Source organism: Canis lupus, chromosome 8 (genome assembly GCF_048164855.1).
Source record: "Canis lupus baileyi chromosome 8, mCanLup2.hap1, whole genome shotgun sequence".
Lineage (NCBI taxonomy): Eukaryota > Metazoa > Chordata > Mammalia > Carnivora > Canidae > Canis > Canis lupus.
In genome coordinates, this window is record NC_132845.1 from 63,091,945 (window position 1) to 63,118,604 (window position 26,660).

Consider the following 26,660-nt stretch of genomic DNA (forward strand, 5'->3'; position numbering starts at 1 on the left):
TACAGTCCTTTGAGGAATCCCAGATTCACCCATTCACTCACCCATTCATTCCACACAATCTGCTGAATGCCTATCACGTGGTGGGCAACATCCTAGGAACTGTGGATACAGTGGTGTGAGGACAGAGGTGGTCCCTGCCTCCAAGGAACTTACATTGCAATGGAAGACAAGCAATTTAAAAAAAAAGTAAAATATCAAAATATCAAGTGGGGATAAAAGCTATGAAGAGAAATAAAGCAGGACATGGGGCTGGAGTGATGGCCGATGTGGGGTATTCAGAGACCGGGTCTCTGAAGAGGTAACATTTCCTGTGTAAAGCAAGGGGGCAAGGCATGCAAGTGTCTAGAGGAAGAGCCTTCTAGGCAGAGGGAGCAGCAAGTGCAAAGGCCTGGTGTCAGGAATAAGGTTCGCATTTCCGAGGAGTGCTGAAGAAGCCTCCAGATTGGCCAGAGAAGAATGAGCAGGGCTGGAGGAGTAGCCAGAGAGTGTGACATGGAGAGTCTTTAGGCAATAGCTTTACATTTGCTTTTAAGTTTGAGAGCAAGTCATGTACAGTGATGGTGTTATTTATCATTTAAAACATGTCACCCTGGAGGCTGCATAGGGAATAGGCTGAGGGCGGGCAACAGCAGCAGCACGGGGCCGTGTGGGTCTCCAGGGTGGTCTGGGTAGCTGGAGGCTCCCATCAGTTCTGCTGCTGCCTCCAACCTCTGCTTCCAACTGATCACACAGACCTGCTCTCTCCCCAGCAAGCCATGCTCCTGTGCACGCCTGTCTTCTCCCTACGCCTGGGAGCCCCCACACTCCCCAGGCCCTGTGCCTGGCCTTCACAAGAGCCCTAAGGCACACCTGACACCCTGACCTGCAATGACTTGTCTCAACAGCTTTCTGAGTCCTGAGGGCCCACCGGGTTACCAGACCTGAAGTGATGATCAAGAAAAGTATGTTGAAAGAATGATTGATTGAATATATCTGAACATGTGAAGTTATCCCAATATTCCTCTGACGTTGGTATCACCCGGGTCTGGTCTGATTTCATGGAAACCAGTGTGTGAGACATCCCACTGTGACTTTGCTCTAGTGCAAGACTATATATTTTGAAACAGATGAAAAAAACCTTGCTTACCTCAGCCAGAACAGCCTCTTTTTTCTGAAATAAAGAGATACATTATGAATTAACACGAGGATGAATTTTTCACAATACAGTGTTCATTTCCTGATCCTGTATCTGCCACAGTCATCACAGATGGAGAAAAGCAGAACTGGGGTACCAGGGCACTCCCCTCATCGAGAGCGCCCTCCTCACCACCTGCAGCCCAGGAAGCTGGGTGCATCCCTGTCCTCAGCTGGCAGTGCTGAGGGAGCCAGCGGCCATATCCAGATGGCCAACTTTCTTAGGATGAGTCAGCTGCAGACGAGCCAGGTCGGTGTCGCCTGTGGCTCTGGGCGAGCCCATGGCAGCTCTCTGTGAGACATGACTCACAGGCACCACCGTGCACACTTGTCTTCAGCCCCAAGTGAGGAAGACCCTTCCCACAGCCAGAGCGGTCCTGACACAGGTGTCCTCTCTGGATGGTCATGTCTGCTGAAGAAGCTACAAAGAGGGTCCCCATACTGACTCCCAATCCATTGTCAGAAGCACCCAGGGAATGGAGGAACAAAGATTGAGCTACACCCAAGGCTGAGCCAGAACCAGCACAGAGGCCCCAGGAATGTGTATTTTTATAGATGTCAGGGAAGCCCGAGTACTTCTGATGTGGAAAGCCCGGGATGATACACGAGCTATAGTGGTCAATGACCACAGCCAACAAAACATACTTGCCAGATCCTTTTTGATATTAATCAGAGTGCATGGCCCACGGCCATTATAGAAGAGGATTTGACCCTTGACGGGTTAAGGAAAAATGGAGTATGAGGACCAGCAGGATGTAAGATGAATGAATGAATGAATAATAGTAACAATCAGGACTGGCCAAGAAACCACCAAGCAGCAGATGAGGATAGCACCAGCAAGGACGTGGGGCGAGCTGCAGAGTGAGGAAGTCTAATGGTGAGCCTGAAAAGTGCAAAAGTGGAGGAGTGGAAATGTGCCATGACTCGAGACAGGCAGAAAAGATGGAACCACATTGCTTGCGGAAATGGACTCTGAGTCAAGGAGGCATGGTGGAGTGTGGCCAGCTGTAGGCCTGTTGATGGCAGAAAGTGTAGCCGGGTGTGGGGTGCAGTTGCACTGCCAGGGGGCTCCAGGAAGGCCCAGGGCCTTCTTCCTCATGGCTTCAGACACCATCACACCCTGACATGAGTCCGAGACGTGCAGACCAAGAGGACCTGGGGCTGAGGTCCCAGGACCCCAATTTCCAATCAAGTAGCCTTTTGAGGGATGCCTGGGTGGCTCAGTGGTTGAGCGTCTGCCTTTGGCCCAGGGCGTGATCCTGGAGTCCCAGGATCGAGTCCCACATCAGGCTCCCTGCATGCAGCCTGCTTCTCCCTCTGCCTGTGTCTCTGCCTCTCTCTGTCTCTCATGAATAAATAAAATATTTAAAAAAAAAAAAAGTAGCCTTTTGAATGCTATATTCTCAGATGTAGGCATGTACATCTGATGTTTCTGAGTTCTTTTAACACAGAATCCTGAAGAAATGACTCCGCTCACGTGTCAAGAAGTCAGCTGTGCCCCAGCTCCCGGAGGGGCAGGCAGTGGAAGACAATGTGGGTGACAGGTCCTGCCAAGTTGGTGGGGAGCAGTGAGCTAGGGCACTGCTCTGAGAGCACCTTACATTTTGTCTTTTTAAATTAATTCATTAATTAAATTTGAGTTTTTTAATTAATTTGAGAGGGAAGGGGGCAAAAGGAGAGGGAGGGGCAAAGAGAGAGGCAGAGAGAGAAGTCAAACAGGTACCCCACTGAGCGTGGAGCCTGATGTGGAGCTTGATCCCAGAACCCAAGATCATTACCTGAGCCGAAATCATGAGTCAGATGCTCAACCAACTGAGCAGCCCAGGCACCCGCATTTGGTCTTTTTAATTAAGGAAAGGTCTGATGAGGACAAAGGTGAGGGGAAAAGCAGCACCCAGACAGACAAGCGGCTCAGTAATGGTGAGCTCCCTCCAGGTCTGGGGTGAGGAGGACGGGGAGCTTGCAATGCCTTCCTGAGCCAGAAGATGAGAGTGCGCTGACAAGAACAAAGGCCCAGGAGCCAGACCTGAGCGCTCCCACTGACCAGATGTGGGACAAGCTGAACGAGAAAAGAAAAAAATGACTAATTAATCTAAAAGCCAGAAATGTCCCAGCCCTCATATAGAGTGGGGGAAGAAGCTTGCTGGCTTCCTGTAGAATGACCACCGGAACAATCCCCTGCTCTGAAGTCAGGGTTTACTTAGTGCTTGATGGGAAACAGGGAAGTTTTGAGCCTGCCTTTTTGGGAGACCATGGAGTGATGCCCTGCTGACCAGCCGATAAGCAAAGCTGCTTTACAGAAGAGTGCCAGCCCCGAAGTCCCCCCATAACTGTGTGACATGATGGGCTGAGTAAAGATGTGTGAAGGGTGCAGAGCCATTGGTGGAAGGTGGGGACCAGAGTGCAAAGAGGTCATTCTTCCCACAGATTTACGGGGTCACTGTCATGAGAAAGGTGTTGCCTGACAATGGCAGAAGCTGGCAGCCGTGACATTACCCTGTGCCTGCGGTCAGACACAGGAACAGGACTCCCTGGTCTCACCTGTGCCTGAAGGGAGATGATGCTCTGGCCCAAAAGGCCTAACCTGAGCGGCATCAAGCCTGCACCCCTGACTTTCTACTTACAGGGAGGAGACAAGGGCCACCACAGGAACACAATGGGACAGATCCTGGACGTGGGCACCCTGCAGGGGACTGGCCCTCACTCTTCATAAGGACGTGCAGGAACACTGCAGAGTTCTCACTGGATGTGGGTCAACGCTCAACCTTGACTGGATTGGGGCTGACAACGTTGATCCTTGAGAAGGGATCCTGGGGCACGTGGGGAGATGTGGCTATGAAGGTAGGCCAGAGGCCATGAGACACCCTCTGCCTCACTTTGGGGTGTCTGAGGGTGCCTGCTGTGGTCAGCTGGGTGCCCTCGTGCTCAGAAGATGCCGAGAATTCACGTTTAAAACTTACTCTCATAAGGTTGTACCAAGAAACGATCCACATAGAAAAGAAATAATGCTGAGTGTTAACTACTGTTGAGGTAGGGGCAAGAATTTGCGTGGTACCTTCCTGAATACATGGAGTTCTTCCAAATATTCTAAATGTTCTATACATTCTCATAACAGAAATTGCGAAGAAACTGTATCTTAAGAAACTCTATGGACAGCCTTCTGGAACTAAGATCTTATGATATTCAGACAGCCAGAGAGCTGCACAGTCTCTGTTGATTCAGCCGGGGAGAAAGGGCCCTGCCATGTTCTACAGCCAGGAGCTCTTTCAGAGCGCAGAGCTCGTCCAAGGAGACAGCCACTCTTACCCCAGAAGCTCAGGAATGGAGCCACAGTCCTCCCTCCACGAGATAGCATGACGTCTCCCGGGCTCCTCCCCTGTCACCCTGCTTCCCCTGCCCTGGACTCCTTGCCAGTCACCCCACTTCCCCCACCTCAGGCTCCCCTTCTCCCCCCCACCCCGTCATCTCCCCTGCTTCCTCTGCCCCAGGCTCCTCCCCCATCACCCCACTTCCCTTGCCCTGGGCTCCTCCCGTCACCCTATTTCCCCTGCCCTGGGCTCCTCGCTCCACCTCTCCCCAAGCATGAAGGCATTCAGCACAGACTCATAGCTCCTTGTCTCCTGGGGTCTGAGACATACATTCTCAGCTTTCATGGGTGGCCTTCCTGTACCCTAACTTATAGGTGGTGTCCCCTGAGGAGCAGCCACTCAAGGCAGGTTTTTCAGAGTCCCAGGAAAATAGACCACAGCCTGAGCTGCTTTCCCCCAGGCAACCCCAGAAGAGGGGCTTCTCTGGGGGTTTGAATTTCCAGTTGTTTCTAGACTGGATCCACCTCACTGTGGAGCCCATGCTCAGCCATGTTTAGGGGGATAGGGCAGAGATTTCATAGTGCGGTCAGGGGCTGCACCCAGAGCGGGTCTCCCTTGGAACCAGCCACCTGCCGCTGTGTAGTCAGTGAGCTAACAAAGGCTTCCGGACAAGCCACTGCCCCTCTCCACCTCCAGATGACCCTGTAAGGGTCCCTGTAGGAGCTACTTTGGGTCCAGGTGCTGGTCTGCCCCTCACCCCCCACGACATTCTGTCCCACATTTCCATGCATGCCAGCGGCACCGAGCACAGAGCCTGTGCGGCAGAGGGAGCGGACCACAGTGAGGCCCCCCGGGCTCTCACCTGCTGGCAGTATCTCTTCCAGCGGGCCTGCAGGATCCTGGCTGCCGTGTCTCTTTGCCCCTCGGAGCAGGTGGAGGGGGGCCAAGAGAAGCCCTCCTCACTTGGATCTGGCTCATGGTCCTGCTGAGAGAGCCTGCTGGTGGGAAGGGAAGGTCGGGGTTCTTCTGGGGTCTGCAGAAAGGTGCAAAGGACGATTAAGCCGGGCAGGGAAGATGGGTACCGGGTGAGGTGGCAGGATGCTGGCATGATACAGGCTGAGCTCATCAGACTAGATTTTTTAATGTGGAGGAAAAATCTGTACCTACACGTTCAGTATGCCGTACTACAAAATAAATAAATAAATAAATAAATCTCTGCAGAAACAAGGTACAGCTAATAAATGGCTTTAAGGTGGTTTTCATCCACCTCTCTAAACCCGGCGTGATGGCACTCCCATGAGAGGATGACGGGGTGACACCCCTGTAAGTCTGACACGTGGCCCTTCCGAAGCTACAATGTACTTCCTGAGCTCAGTGACACGTGTGTGTTATTGCAAGGTTTACCTGCTTCTCAGGCACCTTGTTTTTGGTCTTTCTTTTACTCTAAAGACCTTTGCGATTGAAGGCAATAGATTTCTAGTTCAGTTTTCATGATGAAAAGAAGCTCCCTGCATGGAGCCTGCTTCTCCCTCTGCCTGTGTCTCTGCCTCTCTCTCTCTCTCTCCTCTCTGTGTTTCTCATGAATAAATAAATAAAATCTTTAAAAAAAAAAAACTAAAAAAAAAAAAAGAGTCCAAATGTATTATCTGCAATGACATCTCTCAATAAAAATCCACACCCTGGACTATCGTCCTCACCGCTGGGGGCCTATGTTGCTGGAGGACCCCCTCGTGAAGATGGAAACTGGTAAAAACTGAACTGTACCAGGTCCAAGGAGCCAGGCCCACCACCCACACCCCGGGGCCCCTAGTGGATCAGTCACTGTCACCAGGCCCTCCTGGCGTGCCCAGTTACTACCCACCGAGACCCCCAACATCCAGCCGGAGAGGGGCTTATCTTCTCCCTCGGTACCAATATGCCCCCACATCGATGTTCCTCTGTGGCAACATGACCTCTGTCACTATGTGGCCTGTCCCAATGGGAGCAAGAGAGTCCCATCAGTCACCTAGAGATAAAGGGATACTCACTCCAAAACTCTTGGCAAATAGCTGAAAGGATTTTAAATTTCGATAGAGAAATTCCTTGAGGCAACTGTTAGAAACTGCCCCCCTGCCCCCCTGATTAAACCTACAACTCATCACCCATGTCCAAACGTGGAGAGCCAAGTCCATTTGGAAATGCATTTCCAGCAGGAAAACCCCAAAGCCTGTTATAAGAATATACATGCCTGTTATAAAAAATTCAGACTACGCTGGGGTAAATAAAACTGCTCGTGGTCCCACCACACAGAAACAAGCCATACTTTGGTAATTTGTTCGGATTTTTTTCCAGTGTGAGTTTTTTTTTCTAATCTCAGGGGATCGCTGCTGTGACCTTCTCTGGAAGAGATAGATTTGTTTCCACCAAACAGTAGGTCACAGGTGGCTTTCTGAGTCAGCCAGTGGAGACCTGTTCCCCACCAGCAGTGGCTGGACAGGGTCCTGCTCTCCCGCTGGCAAATGCACCGCTCACCCGTGGGTCTCCCGTCCATGGCGTCTGCACCACTACTGCCAGGCTACCTAACATCCTTGTCCCTGTGGCTTTGCAGAGGGTATGGCTATTCCCTTGGCCCACTCTTGGCATGAACAGCGTGAAACCTGGGGCCCAAGGTAGGCTCCTGCCGATAGTAGGAACATAAAACCTCCAGGTTGAATAAGATGCCTCAGTAAGTCCTGAGTATAACTTTGACACTGGGCAAACCTCGAGAAGCCCCTCTCAGGGGACGTAGAGATGGTGATTGAGGATGTCAAACCTTGAGAAAAAGAACGTTCATCAGGGCTCCCTACCAGTGCAGCCACTGTGTCTCACACTGGGTTAGTGGAGGATCGAAATCCCGAATTGCTGGGACTCACAGGAAAAGCGGCATTCTTGTGGTAAGGTGTGCAGAGAAGTGGGCCTGTGCCGGCACCAATACCTTGGTGCCGGATCCTGGAGGTCAGCGCGAGGCCTGGGGGACGAGGAGCCCGCACCAGAGCCACCTTCCTGACCGTGGGGGAACATCAGCGCACGGGCGGAGCCTGGCGCTACAGTGACTCTCCTCTGTCTCCGCGTCAACACTCTGAGGAGACAATAGGAGAAACTTGCTTTGCTTCCCACATGAGTGTCTACAGGAACCCTGAGCGGGTCTCTCTGTAGAGGGAGGGGTCTCCAAGAACCAGATGAATTAAAACAAGCAGAAGAGTTGACGTTTGCTTCTGTTGGGTGCCTCCGAGGGGTCAGGATCACCCAGAGTGGACAAGTCACAGATGGGGGAGCCCTGTCGGCTCAGAGCCCTGTGAGCACCCGCTCGGGAAGAAAAGGGGCCCCTGCCAGTGAGGTGGTCCCCGGAGACACACAAACATAGCTCCACCGCCCACATGCCCCCACCCCAGCAGCCATGGCCTCACATCTATCCACCCAGAGCAGACAGCGGGCACGGTATGCAGGGGGGCAAGGGGTCCCCTGGAAGGTGACGGTCATGCAGAACGGCTGGCTTCCTGGACACTGGGACCGTGACTCTACAGGACTCAGGACATTAACCAAAGCACTTTGGAGAAACCAGCACAGAAATGCATCCCACAGATAACACAAAAAATATACTTTACTGAACCACAAAAATAGTTTCCAGAAAGGCTCAGGAAGGACTCATATAGTCCAACCCTCACACTTGGCCAGCAGGATATGCCGGCACCAAGGCTGTCACGCAACCTTCAGGAACTCCAGCGCGTGTGCACCACGAGACTGCCTTTCCTTGCCTCCCTGGTAAGCTGCGGCTCATCTCCATTTGCCACCAGAGCTGCACCCATCAGCTTCTGCGGATTCCCGACTGTCAGCACTTCTCTGTTTTTGAAGTACACACCATGTCATGTAGTGTAAGAGCCCTCCCCACGGAGACTCCAGCTCAGGAAGCCAGCCTCAGAAGACACAAGCCAGCCCAGATTCAAACATCAGAACGTGTCTGTTTCACCCTCAGCAGGTAACGCAGCCCTAGAGCCCGGGGACACTCTCTTTTCCCGGCGGCCAGTGACCATCTCTGTCAGGTCACTTGTTATAAAACAGTAAGTCGCCTTCTGAAGCAACAGAACTTCTTGGCTATGATGTGTACCCCGTAAAGGCCCACTGTCCTGGTGGATCCCCTGGGTGTTACCGTGTCTGTAGCAAGTAGATGGGGGCTCATGGAAAAGGGATCGTAAAGGGGCCGCCAGGTGTTATCTACCATTTCTGACGTGTGCTCGTTGTAGACGCTTCCCCACCAGCCTGGTTTTATCTACCACACGTTTACATGGTGGAGTCCTCTTGGAGCACACTGCTACCACAGAATTTTAATACCAATGTTATTTGTGTTAATAGATTATACATGCCACCTGAAAAAAATCCATCAATTGGAAAAAAGGATTAGCAAGGAGGCACAGTGCAGCCACCAGAAGTCCAAGTGCAGGTGGCATAGGGCCAGTGGGTACCAGAGGGCTGCTCTGGCTCAAAGGTGGTGCCAGGGGAGCCAGCCCCTGTGGCCACAAAGACCAGCTCAGCTGTAGCTGCCTCCATGAGGGGACAGGGACAGGAGGGCAGGTGCCTGCAACTTACCTCTCACCTTGAACCTGCCATTTGCCACACACTCATTCAACACCTGGACATGTGCAAAGTTCAGTGGCAGGCACGGGGGTCTCGGAAGATGCTCTGCCACAGTGAGCACTCTCCTGGCCAGGCTGTGTCCATGTCATCGTCTGAAGCTTACATTAGACACGCAGGACTGGGGACAGGAGGTCCTCCCCAAGCGTTGCCCCTTCCCCAGAAGGCCTTCTCAAACTCCTCACCCACTAACAGACACCCCTTGTTGGACAATTAGACTTTCTGAATAGGTGAAATCCGGGGAAGATCTTCACTCAACTTCACTATCTAAGACTCAAACACTGTTCAAAAAAGTCACTTAACTGACAATTAATCAGTTCAGATCCTGGATTCAACATACGCAATTTGTGGAGATCAAGGGGGACGGTAAGGGGAACGGCCTATCAGTGCCAGAGTCAGGAGAACCAGGGGACCAACCCAGCAGAATGTCCCGCTCAGGCCGAGAGCCCCACGGCACTTGCACAGGAAGTCTGAAGCCCAGCTGAGCCATACCTCAGGACTCATTTCCACGGGGTTGTCTCTCTCTGCTCTCCTAATCTCTTCCAGTTCTTGACACTTCTTCACAAGCGTTTGAATTTCCTCTCTAAAGTAGGAGGGAGAGGATGACATCTTAACTGGTCATCATGCAGTGGCCCATGTCTCCATGTCTGTATGTGACTGCAAGGACCGCCTGCGGGGGTACCTCTCCTGCAGCCATTTGAGGCCCCCAGTACCACCTCCCTGCACGTTGGCCAGCATGGGGTCCCTACTGCAGGACCATGCCCTGTGGCCTGTGTCTGCGGCCAGGCTGGCAGCCCCAGGAGGGCAGGGTCGGAGGATCCCCAGGGCCAGCACTGCCTCTGATGTGTGGGAAAAATCCTGGTGGCTGGAGTGATGCATGGGCCAGCAGCATTTGGGGTTTTCAGTGCACAATGTGAGTGGAAGCAACTAGGACTTGTGTCCTTGCTATAGGTTTTAATGGCAATAGAAAAATAGCTCTTCCCTGCATACCTGCCCTTTCTGGTCTCTTCCGGCCCTGCCTTCCGACAAAACCTCATCACAGTTCTCCTGAAAACAAGTACTTTTATTCATTTTAGCAATCTGTGTCTTCCTCATTATTCTGAGTGGTATATATTTCCATCCAGGGTTCTAGCCTACTTTGGGGGGGCACTTCTCATTGAGGTAAAATTCATAGAACATGGTGCGACCATCACCACCAATTCAGAACACTCCTCCCACCCAAGGGAGCCTCGCGTGGAGCAGCCCCTGCTTATTTCCCTGCCCCCACCCCTCCCTGAGAATCTGCCCGTGCGCATCCAGTCTGTGACCCTTCCTGTCTACTTCCTTCATGTGGCACCCTGTGCCGGAGGCTCATCCACGCCATCATGTGTGCCAGAACCTATTTCTTTTTCTTCCTTCAGGTGGACATACTTGAATTTCTTATCTGTGCCTCAGCTGATGGGCTTGGGGCTGTCTCTCCTTTGGGGTCTATGAACAATCGTGAAGGAGCAGGATTCTGGCCCTGGATGGCCGCCCGTGGTGGCTGTGGCTGCAGTGGAGGGTGTGTGTGGAGGACCTGGCATCACAACACAGAGGCAAAAACTGCCTGATTGTGAAGAGCTCTTTCCCAGAATTAGGATTTTTACTCTAAGGTACACAAAGAGCTCCTGCAGGATGTCAGGAAGTGAGTGACAGATTCAGGCTGGGGCTGTAAGAAAATGCTCCAGAAGCTGTACGGAGGGAAGACTGGAAATGCCTGGAATTGTGGGATCTCTTGACAGCCTCTGACTCCTGGCATGCTCACCTCAGAGCCTCCTCTCTTCCTCTTCTCTCCTCCTCACCTCCCTTCATGTCCTCCAGCTCCTTCTGCAGGTCAGCATTTGTCTGGAGCAGCTGCTTCATCTCCAAACTGAACATGCAGAACCAGAAACATTTCAGAGTTCGTGAAAATGAAGGACCACGGTTACATGAATTATCACCAAAGCAGGAAGAGCTTTCCAAAAACATCAGGTCACCCAACTTCCTTCCTCATGACAGTGGATGGACGTGGGGGCAAATGGATAGAGGCACTTGTTTATAACCACGCAGCCAGAAGACCCGACAGGCCTGCCACCCTGGGGGGCTGTTCCTCCAGATATTCACTGAGTACCTGCTATGTGCCTGCAGCTATTAGGTACCCAGGATACAGTGGCGAGGAGGCTCAGATGAGCTGTGGCCCTGCTCTCGTGGAGAGAGGCTTTATCCCAACAGTCACACAATTGGTATGTAACCGTATCTCAGATGAGTGCTAGGAGGGTCCTGCCTGCACCACACGGGGCTGCTACTTGAGCCGAGCCATTGAGGACAAGGGGGTGACCTGGGACCTCCAACTAAACTGCTCCCTGATAGGCTTTCCTGGTCCTACAGGTGGCATGTGGCTAAGAGCACCGCTCCAAGTCTGAACTCAGCTCCACTGCTCACTGAAAGGGACCTAGAAAAGTTAGGTCCCTTAATCTTCTATGAATCAGAGGAAAAACCTTGACTATTTCAAAGAGGGTCTATCACAGAGTAAGGGCTGAATAGGTGGAAGCTCTTATCATGCCAGGTGACAGCTGAAGAGATTATCAGAGACGTTACTTACCTCTCAAAATGACTAGCATTATTTACCTTTCAAAACGACTAGCCCAGTTTTTTTGATAAATACTAATTTTTACAAAGAACCTACCAATTCACATAGATGTACTTGGATTGGAGGACTAAGAACAGGTGGAGTGTGAAGGGATTTTCCTCTGCTGTAAACAGAAGGCAGCAGAGAACTTAGTAGGTGAGGAGTCAGCTAGGGAGTCCTTCTCAGACTTAAATGTGCACATGAATCATCAGGGGGCCTCATCAGACAGAGTCAGATTCAGGAGATCTGGGTCTGACAAGGTTCTAGATCTCCAACCAGCTTCCAGGTGTGCCACGCCTAGGTTCTGCATCTCTAACCAGCTTTTGGGTGGACAGGGCCTAGGTTCTACATATCTAACCAGCTCCTGGGTGGGCGGGACCTAGGTTTTGCATCTCTCATCAGCACCCACGTGATGCTGAGGCTGGTGGCTTCCCTAGGCCACTCTGAGAGATAAACCCCATCTCAGAAGATGCATGGGTTTCGCTTACTTATGACAGAACTGCGACCAGAGAAGCCACAAGTAAACAGCAGAGGAAACATCTTCAGTAAACTATAGATCAAGACACTAGAGAAAAAAACAGTGAACAAGCAAAATCTGGAGATTTTGCCTTTCAAACTCTGAGGGTCACACTGAACACTTCACAGAATTTGTGTCTTATTTGGCATTTAGACTGGATGTCATAAACATATAACTGCTCTCTGAACCACTCTGCAGAAGATTTAACTGGCTTATCTACTTTACAAAAGTCAACGAAAGTCAATTCTTCCCAAAAAAAGAATTTGGAAATCACTCTAGAATTCTGCATAAAGAGATTTAAATACCTCCCCTTCTTTCAATGATGTAATATGGTCAGTTAAGGTCTTCTTTTCACCACTAAGTGACTTTTACTTCACAAATAAGATACAGGAAGTTGGGACGCCTGGGTGGTTCAGCGGTTGAGCATCTGCCTTCTGCCTTCGGCTGAGGTTGTGATCCCAGAGTTCTGGGAGGGAGTCCTACATCGGGCTCCCTGCAGGGAGCCTGCTTCTCCCTCTGCTTACGTCTCTGCCTCTCTCTCTGTCTCTCATGAACAAATAAAATCTTTAAGAACATAATTTATTCGTTATGTTTATTATTTAGTCTTTGTTCCCTCTGAATGTTGCCACTAAGTAAACATTCAAAAAGGTAGGAGTTTGGGACTCTTGGGTAGCTCAGTGGTTGAGCGTCTGCCTTCGGTTCAAGGCATGATCCTAGGATCCAGGGATCGAGTCCCTGCGAGAAGCCTGCTTCTCCCTCTGCCTATGTCTCTGCCTTTTTTTTTTTTTTTTTAATATATTTTTTTAAATTTTTATTTATTTATGATAGTTACAGAGAGAGAGAGAGGCAGAGACACAGGCAGAGGGAGAAGCAGGCTCCATGCACCGGGAGCCCGATGTGGGATTCGATCCCGGGTCTCCAGGATCGCGCCCTGGGCCAAAGGCAGGCGCCAAACCGCTGCGCCACCCAGGGATCCCCTACCTTCTGTGTCTCTCATGAATAAATAAATAAAATCTTTAAAAAAAATACAGTAAGTCTCTGAATCCTACAAAACTACCCCAGGAATTACTACCAGGAGTTGAGCATCTCCCCTGTATTCACCAGAATGCCAGTCTCTAGCCACAAGCCCTCCCGGGGGGCCAGAGTGCCAGTTGTGCCCCGAGACCTACTCTTTCTCCTGCAGCTGCATCTGTAGGGCATTCCGCTCGCCTTTCAGGCTCCGCACAGTCCCCCGCAGATGCTCGTTGTCCTCGTGTTGGTCACCTCGTGGCTGCCTGGACACAGTGGAGCTGGACGCAGAGTGCACCACAGCGTTTGCCTTGACCACTTCTGAAGCATGTAATTTGGGGCTTTCCATCGAACTTATTTTCTAGAGGCAACACATGCATTTTTTAGATGTTCTTTCTCATTTTATGTTGTGGTTATGAAACCCAAGGAAGAGATAGTGACCAAGCAAAACTCGTCCCAAGCCCAGGTATGGGACAAGCTCTGGGTGTGACCTTAAATCGTGGGACAGCTCCACCTCACGGGAGCCTTTTGGGACAGGAGCCCATTGGGGAAGTGAAGAGCACCCCTGCCAGCACAGCCCAGCCTGGGACAAGTGGGGGCAAGGCACCATTAACAAAACAGAACACAGGGCCTATGAAAGGGAAATTCATAAGCTTCTCTTCTTTGTGCTCATTTACTCTAGTATTTCCTTAGGATTTCTAGAATTTTCAAACTCTGTGATTTTAATCTTAAGTGATAACCCAGTTGTGCCCACGAAGAACTCCTGATGCCTTGTGGCTTGCTTGATGCCAGCCTGCATCAGCAAAGTATTGCCCTCGTGCACTTCAGAGCCACCTCTGGCTGACTTCCTTTCCTAACAAACTTTATTTTCAAAATACCCACAATATATAAAACTTATTAGGTTTTTCTGCTGTGTAAATATGTAAAGTTCTTTTTTTAATGCTCCCCTCTAGGTTTACTCTGCTCAGCCAAATAAGGGGGCAGCTCCCACTTTACCAGGCTACTCAGAATATGCTGACACTTCTGACTAACTCCAGTAGAATCTGATTGATTACTGACCAGAGGAATGATACCAAATTTACAAATTCACATGGCAGATATGAGGAAATATTCATCTCCCCAATTTTCCGGGGGATACATAGAGTTTTCTGATGACTCAGATATATAGGATGGTGAGGGACCGGCCTGTAGAAAGCTCACATGCACACGTCAGGCTGAGTTTCTAAAAGGCTCTAGGATCACCTGCATCCATCCCTAGTCACACACAGAGTCCAAAACCATGTGCCGTGTGACCACCTGTAATATCAGAGACAGGAAGGACATGACCCTTGGTCTCATCCAGACCTGCAAGGAGTCTGCCCTGAGTGCCATCCAGTAGACAGCGACTATTCATTAACATGTCCTCTCTGAGTATCCTATGAGCAGAGGACTTGTCTATTTTCCCACTTTATAAGCTGTCTGGCTTCTCTTTGAGCACAGGCTGATCCTAAAGGACAGGAGGTGGGCTAAGAGGCACACCACTCACTTTTTCCAGCTCTGTGATCCGTCTCAGCAGCCGGGGCTTACTCCACTCCATGTAACCTGACGGAAGCAACGGTTTTAAAGATGTACTTCATACAACCATCCGATGGCCCCTTCAGCCCAGCCCAACTGTCTCAAGCACAGCCTGTGAGTTTCCCCCTCCACAAGCTGGCACAGCTCGCATAGCCAGAAGCAAAGCCGGGAAACCCCCACCCGGCAGGTTCTTATAACCCAATGGCGCCTCCCCGCAAAGGATTCTGTTCCCCCCACTGTGGAGCTGTCTGTAGTGTGACACCTACTCCTGATTCTACCCGTTGGGCTTTGGCGCCCCCGGTCAAAGATGGTCCTTCTCAAGGTCACACGAGTCCACTTTGCTGTATCCTTTGCCCCTTCCCTCCTGCGGGCACTTCCTTCGCTGGCCCTCCTAGCTCTTCCAGCTGTCTCGCCAGCTAGTGGCAGCAGTGCTGCTGGCTCACCTCGCCGGTCACCCTCTGCACACTGCCATGTCATGTCAGGGTCTGCACTTGGGCCCTCCTCTGCACCACTGACTCGTGGGTGCTCTGAATCTCACCCAAGTCCTCTGTTTGCTGGTGATCACCTGCTGATCCTCTGCCCTGAACTCATGGATACATTGTTTCCACTTGGATACTTAGTACACACCACAGACTAGACCTGTTCCCTTCCTCCAGACCTGCTCCTGTCACCTCCACCCCAGTAAAGGACACTCGTCCTTTCAGTTGCTCAGATAAAAGCCCTGGAACCTAGCTCCTCCTGCATCAGAGGCTGCACCTGATCTCCCAAAGGTATCTGGAACCTGGCTACCTTTCAGCCCTATGGTGCCGCCCTGCTCCAAGTGGTCAGCAGCCTGTATGAGGACATCGTAGCAGCCCTGTCTCCCCATCTGCTTTTCTACAGTCTGCTCAGCATAGTAGCTGGTCTTCTCCCCAGGCCCAAACCCCCAGGGCCTGGGCATGGCTGGCACAACCCTGCCCTCCACCTGACCCGGCTCCTGTCTCATTGCTCCACCCTGCCATTGCCGACACATGCTGTACGCATTGGCTATGGGCCTGGCTGTCCCTCAGCTGTCCCAGGTCTGTCAGCTGTCACTGTCCCTGAAGACCCTATTCACAGGTGCACACCCTGCCCCGACCCCTGCTGACTTTCCACTTTATTTTGCTCCACGACACTACCACCTGACCCACAGCTGATGGGTTGACTTCTTGTTCCCCTCCCAGCATGACACAGTCATGACACAGTCACCCCCTACAAGGGATGTCTGCTTTGTTCACCACTCTACTCCACTCCCTAGATGGGTGCTTGGCACACGGCAGGTACCCATTAGATTTTGGGATACATTTTAGTGTAGCCTAGCAGGATTGTCTGCATTTGTGGCAACTGAAATCAGGCCTCAGGGGCTGGGCGGGAGGGCCAAGACTCTCCCACAGCCTCTGCCTGCATCTTCCCTCAAAGAACATGAGAGGTGGCCTCTCCTTGAGCGTCCCTCTGTGGGCGGCTCCAGGGATGGTACCCTTCATGGTGGAGACAGTGGGAGAGTTGCTCAGCACACGGTCCAGATCTTCCTTCAGGCTCTGGTTTTCTTCTGTGAGCTCCTGGACACTCCGGGACAAGCTCAGGAGGGCGCTGCTCACTTTTTTCTGTCTTCTGAGGCCCATTTTCTTCTCCCCTGGAGGCCTGGGAACAACAAGACCAACAGCTAGGTTTGAGCTCCTAAACTGACTTTATAAAATGCCTTAAAAGAGGGGTGGGCGCACAACAGCCTGTGGGTGTCTGGCCCTGGCTCAGAGAGATTTCTGCATATTTGCAATTGAACAGGAAACACAGACTTTGAACTCCAAGGAACATACAGTAACATATCCTAAATTGCATCACTAAAAAGTTTGTGTGAACTTACTTTGTCTTGTTACATAAACACTTGTCTAACAGTTCTGATTTTGCCCCTTATCCCAGAAAGTCTAACATACAGCCTGTTCAGTTTCTGTACCTGCAAATTTGCCTACTTGCTAAAATTTATTTGTAACCCCTGAATTGATACTTGGGGTGGCTTCACAGTCACTCAGGGACATGGGTAGGGTGGCGGGAAGCTTCAGGGCGAGTTCCTGGTGGGAGGGTGGGTGGAGTCCCCATGTGCTCCTCAAGCAGCACCTCCACTATATTGAGTGTGTATTTCCCTGTGTCTTTCGTTGGTGGTCTCACGGTTTAAAACGGGCTCTTCAGCACAATGCTCGGGTCTGCCCCATGGACCTAATCACCAGAAAGCACATGTGTGTGATGCCACTTGATATTGGGAATCAGCAGTATGTACTAAATAAGTGGTTTTTCAGCAGAAATACACACAGAAACAGGGTGGGTGGTGATGTCGTGACCTGAGGCTCGCAGGAACCTACTCTGTACGTCCCCCAGGGGAATGGCTTTGTATTTGTTTGTGGATGCTGCACAGAACATACCTACCTCAAACAGCAAGAATCAGTTGTCCTTTATGGAAAAAGCTTGCCAAGCCAAAGGGGGCAAAGAGAAGGCTGTGCGTGGCACAAGGTGAATGCGTGATACACATATGCAGCTCAGTGCAGAGGCCAGTGGCATGGCCAAATCTGCAGTGAGGGAATCTTGGCGATAAGGAAACCCTGATGTCTCTCCTAATAAACTCCTTCAGGAAAATGAACTTGTGTTTACTGTTGGGTATGAAATGTCTTCTTGACAAGGAAGGCCTGCTTTCAACAACAGTGCTTTCTAACTGTATGAGGGAAGTGTTCCATAGTAGGAATTAGGGAAGTAACGTGTGGAGAGTTGAGCACGCTGTTAGTAGCCAGTGTGTGGCAACCACGAGGGCACCTGTGTAACCATCCCAAATGGAAACAGGTCCACTCTAACAATGAACAAACCATGCAGGTGTGGGTACTGCCAGCACTTCCCATGTAATGCCTATGCTATTCTTAGGACCAAACACAAAACACAGCTCCCAAGGAGATGACCATACTTCTTTCCGACAGTCTCGGAGCTTGCCAGCAGAGTCTGGAGACGATGAATCTGTAAACACCAAATTAAAGTCCATTACAATACAAAATGAGCATGAAGGCCCTCCTCTGAAAAAAGTCATAATCAGATTCTTGATTTCTGCCTAGTGGCTGGAGGTAAGCACTGAGTTTCTGGGATTCATAGTCAAGCAAAGATGAAATGGGAGAACAGGGTCCCCAGGGCGTTGTGGGGTGACTGCCCAGCTCAGCAGTTGACCCACCCCACCCAGAGAAGGCCACACACCTCCTCGTAGTAAGTCTCCATGGCAATCCTCATCTCTTCCAAGTTGGTGGTCTTCATGTCAGTCTGCAGTTTGCTAGAAACCCAAGTTCAGAGTTAGCACAGCAGTGCTGGTATCCCCAGGGCAGACCAACAAGGGGAAGTGTGTCTCCCATAACAACAGTGATAGAAGGGCTTTGCAAGAGAAGCGAACTGGGCAGGGAGCCTCATGGACTCCCCTTGAGGCCCATGGGAGGATCCTCACACCCTCAGGAACCCCTCCCTGTTGGACCAGCCACCTCCAGGTGCCATAAGAGATTCCCTAAAGCAATTTCTTACTAAATAGAAGGCTGTTTGAGAAGAAGCAGAGTAACTACTAAGTACACGATAGGTGAGAACAGCTGCCTCTGGGGGTGGTGGGAGGAGCAGTTCAAAAGAAAGGAGCATCACTTCCCTCCTGCAGTACCAGTACCATTCCCCCACCCTCAGCATCCAGCAGACTTAGACAAAAAGCTTTTGCAGACAAATGAAAGTACAGTTACAGACTTCAGGAATCTGTAACATAGGAGAAACCAGCAAAAAATCCAAATTTTTATAGGTGACAATTTCAGCAAGAAACATAGGGAGGGGAACCAGGGCCAGGATGGACACTCCTCTATACCGCATCACCAGGGGAGAGTGTGTGAGGCTGCCCGCTGCCCTGAGCAGCAGCAGGATGAGGCAGGGGCCAGGCAGGCAGCTGGTGTCCCAGCACTGACAGCTGGCATCAAGACCACAGACCCATGGGCACATACTCAAGCAATCCACAGAAGACCAAGGAAAGGAAGCATTTCTTAAATGCAGTGGGGACAGGAAAAGAGATTAAGGAAGATACTGTCCCCCAGTGATGTTTGGGAGAGATGGCTAATACTCGTTTTCATTTCTTTAGTACAAAGAGGAAACTGGGATAAGGGACATGGGATGGGGTTGTAGGGGGACTGAAGCTGCAGACAGAGCAGACATTGCTACTGGAGACCAGGTCAGGTGGTGACCCTCGAGAGTCCCCCCTGCTGTCCTCCCTCACCTCCCCCCATCCCGCCCATGGCCAGCGCCTCCATACTTGATGGTGTTGTCCTTCTCCTTGCACTGCTGCTCTAGCTTGAGAATCCTCTGCTTTAGCCCGTTAATGACCTGCCAATCAAACACCAGCACATCAAGTTGACTGCCTCCATGTCCGCAACCTCCTCCTCCCTCTGGACACTCAAGACTGTCCCTGGCCAGTGGACCCAGCAGCATCTAACACACTGCCCCCTTTGTTGCTGGCTTCTTTTGTAGTCTCTAGGCGCAGCAAAGAGAGGGCCAACTGTCCCCCTGGCTCAGTACGTGGTGGCAACAGTGGGGCGGGCCCCAGAGATGTGCCAGCAGGTGCAGGGCCCTCCCCTTGGCCTCATTCCACACTTGAGGGCTGACAGGAGCCACCACAGTGCTAGATACAAAGATTGACAACTGTGACCCTGCCCAGGGCGACTGCATCCACAGTATTCCCCTGGGAGTGAGCAGAGCGGTAGAGGCCTGGAGAAGCCCCCCATGGCCCCATGTTTCCTTCTGGGGAAAGACCACTCATCCACCTCATTTCTTCCTTCTCTCTGCTAACGTACCATTCTGGGAGCTGGCACCCTTATGTTCCTGGAAGAATAGCTCTTCCTTTCTTCTTGAATAGCCAAATGACTTTTTTTAAAAGCTAATTTTAAATTATATTAGTAACACATGAATACATCTCCTTGCAAAAAGGATTAAAACATTATAAACTATGTTCCTTGACCTTATACCTCTCAACTAAATATCATTACCAATTGAATCTGTATTCTTTAGACCTTGTTATACGGATGTGTCCCCACTGGCATTATGGCACTGTTGTGTTTGCAGAAATGCCATCCCACCACGCAGTCTGCAAGTCGTTCCTTTCACAGCACAAACGGTCTTGGTGGTCTAACCCTGTGCTGCCTACAGATCTAGGTTATTCTTGCACAGTACGATCATTTGGTGTAGACAAGCATTTCTCCACTGACAGATGTCTAAGCTATGAATACAAACAAGCCTGCAGGAGATATCCAGCCTTCCTTGTGCATGTGTGCAAATGTCTCTTGAGGGGAGATGGTGACCAGCACAAGTGTCTAGTCACAAGACGCAGTGACTCTGAAGGGTGATTTGGCAACGGATATGAAAGTGGGAATGGTACATATCTGAGGATCTAGAATTTCTACTTGTAATCAACTTTAATTGAAAAAAAAATTCATAGCAGGGCACCTGGTGGTTCAGTCGGTTGAGCCTCTGACTCTTGGTTTTGGCTCAGGTTGTGATCTCAGGGTCGGGAGATCAAGCCCCACATCAGACTCCACACTCAGCAGAGTCTCCTTGAGATTCTCTCACTCCCTCTGCCCTGCCCCCTGCTCACATGCAGTCTCTCTCTAAATAAAATAAAGTCTAAGAAAAAAAACCCAAAAACCCCACAGCATCAGAACAAAAATGCAAAAAGCCCTTCCTAAAAAAAAAAAAAAAAAAAGCCCTTCCTCTACAAGTATGCATTATTTACATAATTCTAAATCCTCACCTAAATTAATCACATGATTCTGAACATAGTTGTATATTCTTTATAAATCATTTTTTAAAAATTAAAAAATTTAAAAATAAATCATTTTTAATAGTCTTTAAAAACCATTTTTCTTAAGATGTATTTTAATGTAGTGTTATTTTAATTTTAATGGTTTCTCCGCAATATTCCCCTCGCGATTGGGCAGCTATAAATATCCTTATGTGAAAGCCCTTTTATATTGGATTTTTTCCCCAGAGATACAGCCCGAAAGAGAGCAGTACTGGACAAATGGAAGGCATGACTTCACGGACCATTCCTCGGCTCAGTCGTGCCAACTTAAAATGCAGCATCCAGCTCCGAGTATGCCTGTGCCTTCTCAGCCCTGCGGACACTGGTTTTGACCATCTGTTTATTCTGCTGTTTTAGGGCATGAGGGCTTTACTCATGGTGGTTCAAGTGAACATCTTCACTCAAGTATTGACGGCTGAGGTAGTGGCGGGGACCAAGGCTGATGCCACCCAGCCTGCATGGGGCCTGTGGATTCACTACGAACCCAAGTGGGGAGAATCTCTTAACCTGTTTCTGGATTTTAAAAAAAGGAGATTGACTCCCTACCACAAAAAATCCAACGAGATTATGTACGACCATGTAAGATCCAGGAGTTGCTATTCATCTAAAAACGATTTTCTTGTGGAAACACTTGGATTTGTTCTCAGGCCCTGAAAGCATTTCCTTTGTGCTGTCCTCGGAGCAGAGCCAGGCTTTAACCATTTATGCAGGGCTGAGTCTTGCCTTCTGTACAGGCCAGCACAGACTCTCCGTGCGCTCGGGATAGAGGACTCTGTTGAACTGATTCACATCCCCCCGTTCCCCGTTATGTCGAGCCAGTTCCCACTGTGGTCTCAGAGGGTTTGGTTATAAATTTTGTGTCACCAAACCCAACAATCATCTCACTAATGTTTCTTAATTCCTTGTGTTCAATAATCTCAAAACCGTGTCCCTTCCCACTTTCTTTTTGAATTTTGCATTTCTATAAAACTGTGCTCCCTTGACTCAGGAGGTTTATCATGATACACTTTTGGACAAAAGTGTATCATGGTTCCTGCCACTGCACCCACTGCAGAATGGCTCCCTTAACCATCACCACATGTTGTGCAGTCTCACAGCAGAGGTGTCGTGTGTGTGTCTGCTGTTTCTGTTTCCACTTAGCGTCATTAGTTCAGCGCGATGTGTGTATAGGGTGTGGCGGGAGACATCTCCACTGTGACCCCGTTCCCTACAGTGTACCTCCTGCTCTGCACGGAGCCTGCTCAGCCCCCTCACGTCCCCTAACAGTGCCCACGGCGTCCTCTTGCAAGCCCTCTGGCTGCATGGAGACTGGCTTTAGGGAGCTCTGGGCCCTCATCTCTGTCATTGTTGCACGACTGTGTTAGAGGAAAGGCATCCCTCAACCGTGGGCTGTTTTCAGATTTCAGTGGGAAGGTTATGCGTCCTGCTGGAGATGGTACTCACCCAGCCAGTATCAGGCCTTTTCTCTGCCAGAGTCCGAACAAAATCCGGGCCCTGCAGTAAGCAGATGGAGAGATGAAGACACAGGCAGAGGGAACGGCCTCTCCCCCCAGCAGCCTGAGGAGTGGAGCCTGTGCCTTCCCAGCCCATGGCCGGGTGCCACCACTGCAGGACCACGACTTACTCGGGATGAATCCAAAAGCTGCTCTATCTGCCGGTCCTTCCTGCTATTTTCCTCTTCTAGGCGCCGAAGCTTTGTTCTCATGAGATCCACGTCACTTTTCTGCATGTGCAGGGACTGAAGGGAAACATAACCACACACACGCACACCCATGCACACATGTGCGCACACAAATGCCAGGGGAAATAGCAGCCGGAGCAGGTCTGGCAAAGTGGCCTGGTGCCCAGTCAGGGTACTGTGTGTGGCGCAAGGGGACGGAGAGCTGGATGTCACAGGAAGGAGTCCTGTGGGCACCCCCGGCACTTGGTGGACGGGGACTGGGGAGATGCCGTTAGGTGCAGGACCATCCCAAGCGACTAGGAGCCCCCTGCCCTAAAAGGCACACCCTCCGTCTCTGAGAAACACTGCCCTACACATCGACACCATCAACAGCACTTCTGGAAACTTCTACCATCACACTCCCTTCCACGCCCATCTGACAGCCCATGTATGTCACAGCAGGTGTCACTAAAACTTTTTTTTTTTTAAATATTTATTTATGACAGATACAGAGAGAGAGAGAGAGGCAGAGACACAGGCAGAGGGAGAAGCAGGCTCCATGCACCAGGAGCCCGATGTGGGATTCGATCCCGGGTCTCCAGGATCACGCCCCGGGGCAAAGGCAGGCGCCAAACCGCTGCGCCACCCAGGGATCCCGGTGTCACTAAAACTTATCAAAGGCTAACTAATGTCCACTTAAAATCCTTGTCCTCAGCTAAGGCTCAGGGGGTCAAGAGCAATGGCTCCTAAGTTTTTACCAGTCTGTGGTGAACTGAGGAGAAAAGACCATGCTGTCAATTTTCCCCTAACCTAAGCTGGTTCAATCCCACAGCTGCCCTGTACTTAGAAATTTCTCCCTCCTTCTATTCTGGACTTCACCCTTTTATGAAACAGTGATGGCAAGGAATTTTTCATTTTTGTTTTCCATGTCCTCACTTGAAAAAGCTCTCTCCCAAGTGGTGAAACCCCACAGTACAGAGAGCATGAGGTTCCAACAGCAGTGATTAGCCGCTGCGGCCAGCGCCCATACGAGTAGCCAGTGTACATTTAATCAGCTTCCAGCATCAGCCTGCATGTCAACAAGCCAGTCATCCTGGAAACATCCTTCTCCTTTCTGGAGTCTTGTGGCGCGTAGCAGAGAGACAGCATCTGAACAAAACTACAACCGGCCAGCTGACTCGTAAAGTGCACCCACGTAGGGTGGCCTGGCAGGTCGGCCACATGCCCACCATTGGCCAGTATTGCTCTGGGGCATGAGAGTTCCTGGCACTCAGTGAGGGCTTAATGAATAAGTCAGTTCATGCACAGTCATTGGGAAGAAGAAATCGAATAGTGGGAATTCTGCTTTGGAAATGGGGATACACTCACTGTTCTCTTTCCTCCTGCTCTGTACAGTGAAAAACCTTGGACATAGTACGTAGCACAAACAAAAGGAGCATCAGAAGGGGGGGAGAGAAGAAGCAGACTAGCCTGGGGCTCAGGACCCAAGAGAGGACCACAGAATCCCCTCTTGTGCCTTACACACTCTCAGTGGAGTGCAGAGGATGCCAACAGCCTACACGAGTCCACAGACACAGACAGGAAAGCCTCTGCTCCCCAGCAGGAAAGGGGCAGCCTCCCTAGGCAGAAAACTCACAGACAACAAATGCTCCACCTCGGACAGACCCTGCAGAACAGAGCGTAGCCCCACCCCTGTCAGCAAGGGCTGAGTGCAGAGCCCAGCCCCCACCCCTTACCCCCACCCTCTGGGTTGTAGCAAGGCTCCCAGCCCCTTTCTTGCTGAGGGAGAAGGGTGGTCAGAGGAGGCCCGTGGGAGGGTCAGGACTTTACTGTCCAGGGTAATGAGGCCACACGCACAAAATAAAATGGAAGAATTATATCACGGAATACCAAAAATTGTATTAAATATAAATGATCTAAACAAACCACCTGGAAGACAGAAACTGGCAAAGTAGATTAAAGAACATGACCAAGCATATGCTGTCTACAAGAAACTGACTTTAGCGTAACGAGACAGAAGGTGGCAGTAATAGGATGGAAAGAGTGGGTACATTATCATCAGGCAAAGCTGATGATACGTCACATAGTGACTTTAAGGGTCAGTCCACTGAAGAGACAGGGACCCTAAATGCATACACACCCAGCAAGAGAGTGTGAAGACACGTGACAAAACTGGAGGGGAAATGAAACCTATGAGCACAGTGGGGCCTTCAACACTCTTCTCTCAGTGATGAGCAAGCAGCTGGACAGAAACCCGGCAGGGGTGCAGGGGAGCTCACCCTGACACCCCAAAGGGTTTGACTGCCTGCACACGACACCCTGCCTGGCAGCAAAGTACATGCTCTCTACTCTGGCCCGTGGCAAAGCTGCAAAGGGGCACTCCCTGAGCCACACAAAAGAAATGAAACTACACGGGATGTGTTCTGTGGCCATAATGAGTCAAACTCAATTCAGCAACAAAAATAACGTGAAAATCTTTAAATTCTCAGAAATTTAACAACACAATTCCAAATAATCCACAGGCCAAAGGGTCTTCGGGGAATTAACACATCAAAAAAATACAACAGGGACCCTAAATGCATACACACACAGCAAGAGAGTGTGAAGACAAGACACTCAGACAAAGACACAGCTGGACCAGGGCCGAGTGGAAGGAGTCACTTGTATGGGCTGCTGTGGAAGGCTCTCAGGGCAAGACACTGATAGAAAATACCAATCTTAAGAGGTCATATGCTCTTTAATTCCATGTATAGGACATTATCAGGATGCAAAAATTATAGAGATGGGGAGAAAAGTCAGTGGTCACCAGGAGTGAGGAGTGATGAGTGGGGAGGGGAGGTGGGTGTGACCACAAAGGGACAGTTTAAGGGACAGTCTGGAGCAGCATGTGTGTTGACTGTGGTGGCGGGTATGTGAATATACACACGTGGCAACATGGCATGGAATCCAACACTCACACTGTGCCCGTGTCTGTGTCCTGGTTTCGATACTAAGCTGGCGGGTAGGGGAGACTGGTGCTGGGTGCAAAGGACTCTCCATGACATCTCTGCCACTGCCTGGGCGGTCTACATTCCTGGCCTCCAGCTGAGTACCAGGCGTGGAGTGGTGGCACGCGCATGGGTACCTTGCTAAACTCTCACAGTGACCCTGTGAGACTGCCCCTTTATGATTGCCATTTTTCAACAGGAATCGGGAGGCATCACTTGCCACAGAAAACTGATCCCAGAGCAACAGAGTCATGGAAGTGACGTTCTCTTCTCTCTGCATTTAGGAGCTTAGGCTGATTTTTTTTCCAGAAGCCCATAATGTTAAGTTTGAATAAAGTCAGTATAATTTTACCCAGGGACCCAATTCTAGCCAAAAGGAGATTCACGAGTGTTGCTGCAGTGATTATTCAGAGTTCAAAATGAGGGTTCTCCCCACGGTATGCCTGAGAAGCAGTTGTCCAACATGTGCTTACAGTTTCGAAGGACAAGGGAGTTCGGGTGCATGGAATAGCACTTTAACCGCCAGGCGGCTCCCATGGGTGAGGAGTATCTTGGTTCTATCTGAGATCTGAGCATCTTGTTTGGACCGAGACAGAAGGGCTGCATCTTGTCCACAGCGGCCTAGACCACATGCTTCTCAGGTAGGATGGCTCACAGACTCCTCTCCACAGCTGTGCCCTGGGCGTGCTAGCTGCCCACACCCCGCTTAACCTCGGGTGCCCAGAGGATCCTGCCCCTGGATGAAGCTCAGCTGGCGGAGATGGTAGGGCTTGAAAGAGATTAATGCTATGTAAGGGAGTGAACGCTGGCCTCTTCTCCAGGGGCACAGGAATGCGGATGAGCACTAAAGAACAGTGTGGCATTCGTGGTTATGGTGATGGTGACGAGGATGGCGGTCATTTATCAGTGCAATTCATACTTTAAGGATGGGAGATAGCATGGGAAAGTAAAAGCAGCCCTGGCCCTGGGAGGCAGATGGCCTTGGTAGAAGTCTTCATTCTGCTACTGGTCAACCTTGGACAGACTACCTTGTCTGAGTCTCAAGGTCAGCACTGGCTAAGAGCCATGCACTCCCTCCCAGACTCCTGTAGAGACACACTGAGTGAGGGCATGTGGAACATCCGGTAAATGTGAAACAGTCACACACATGGGGGGCTACTGATAATAATGACACCAGTGACCTTACCCGATGCCAAATCTCTGTGCAGAGGGACTGTGAGGTCAAGTCTGTGTTTCCCCTGCCTCCCTGCCAGGCTGCGAGAGCAGAGCACAGATGGAATCTACATACTTGGGGAGGCCTCTTCTACAGTGGTGCTAGGT

The 26,660-nt window shown here is 50.6% G+C and overlaps 1 protein-coding gene across 12 annotated transcripts in view; it reads right to left on the minus strand.

Moving 5' to 3' along the window:
- The window catches only part of IQCE (IQ motif containing E), a 46,237-nt gene that overhangs the window by 6,514 nt on the left and 13,063 nt on the right, over positions 1 to 26,660 (minus strand). For 8 of the 12 annotated variants that reach the window (XM_072836805.1, XM_072836798.1, XM_072836797.1 and 5 more), the window contains 13 exons: positions 22,318 to 22,431; positions 22,137 to 22,187; positions 19,152 to 19,222; positions 18,077 to 18,149; positions 17,796 to 17,845; positions 16,329 to 16,492; positions 14,805 to 14,860; positions 13,441 to 13,640; positions 10,912 to 11,016; positions 10,119 to 10,175; positions 9,621 to 9,711; positions 5,344 to 5,514; positions 1,127 to 1,150 (listed from right to left, as the gene is read on the minus strand). In XM_072836805.1, the coding sequence (XP_072692906.1) occupies positions 1,127 to 1,150; positions 5,344 to 5,514; positions 9,621 to 9,711; positions 10,119 to 10,175; positions 10,912 to 11,016; positions 13,441 to 13,640; positions 14,805 to 14,860; positions 16,329 to 16,492; positions 17,796 to 17,845; positions 18,077 to 18,149; positions 19,152 to 19,222; positions 22,137 to 22,187; positions 22,318 to 22,431 (1,227 nt within the window). The remainder of the gene's footprint in view (positions 1 to 1,126; positions 1,151 to 5,343; positions 5,515 to 9,620; positions 9,712 to 10,118; positions 10,176 to 10,911; positions 11,017 to 13,440; positions 13,641 to 14,804; positions 14,861 to 16,328; positions 16,493 to 17,795; positions 17,846 to 18,076; positions 18,150 to 19,151; positions 19,223 to 22,136; positions 22,188 to 22,317; positions 22,432 to 26,660) is intronic. The other 4 variants (XM_072836807.1, XM_072836801.1, XM_072836799.1 and 1 more) reach the window with 3 other exon arrangements.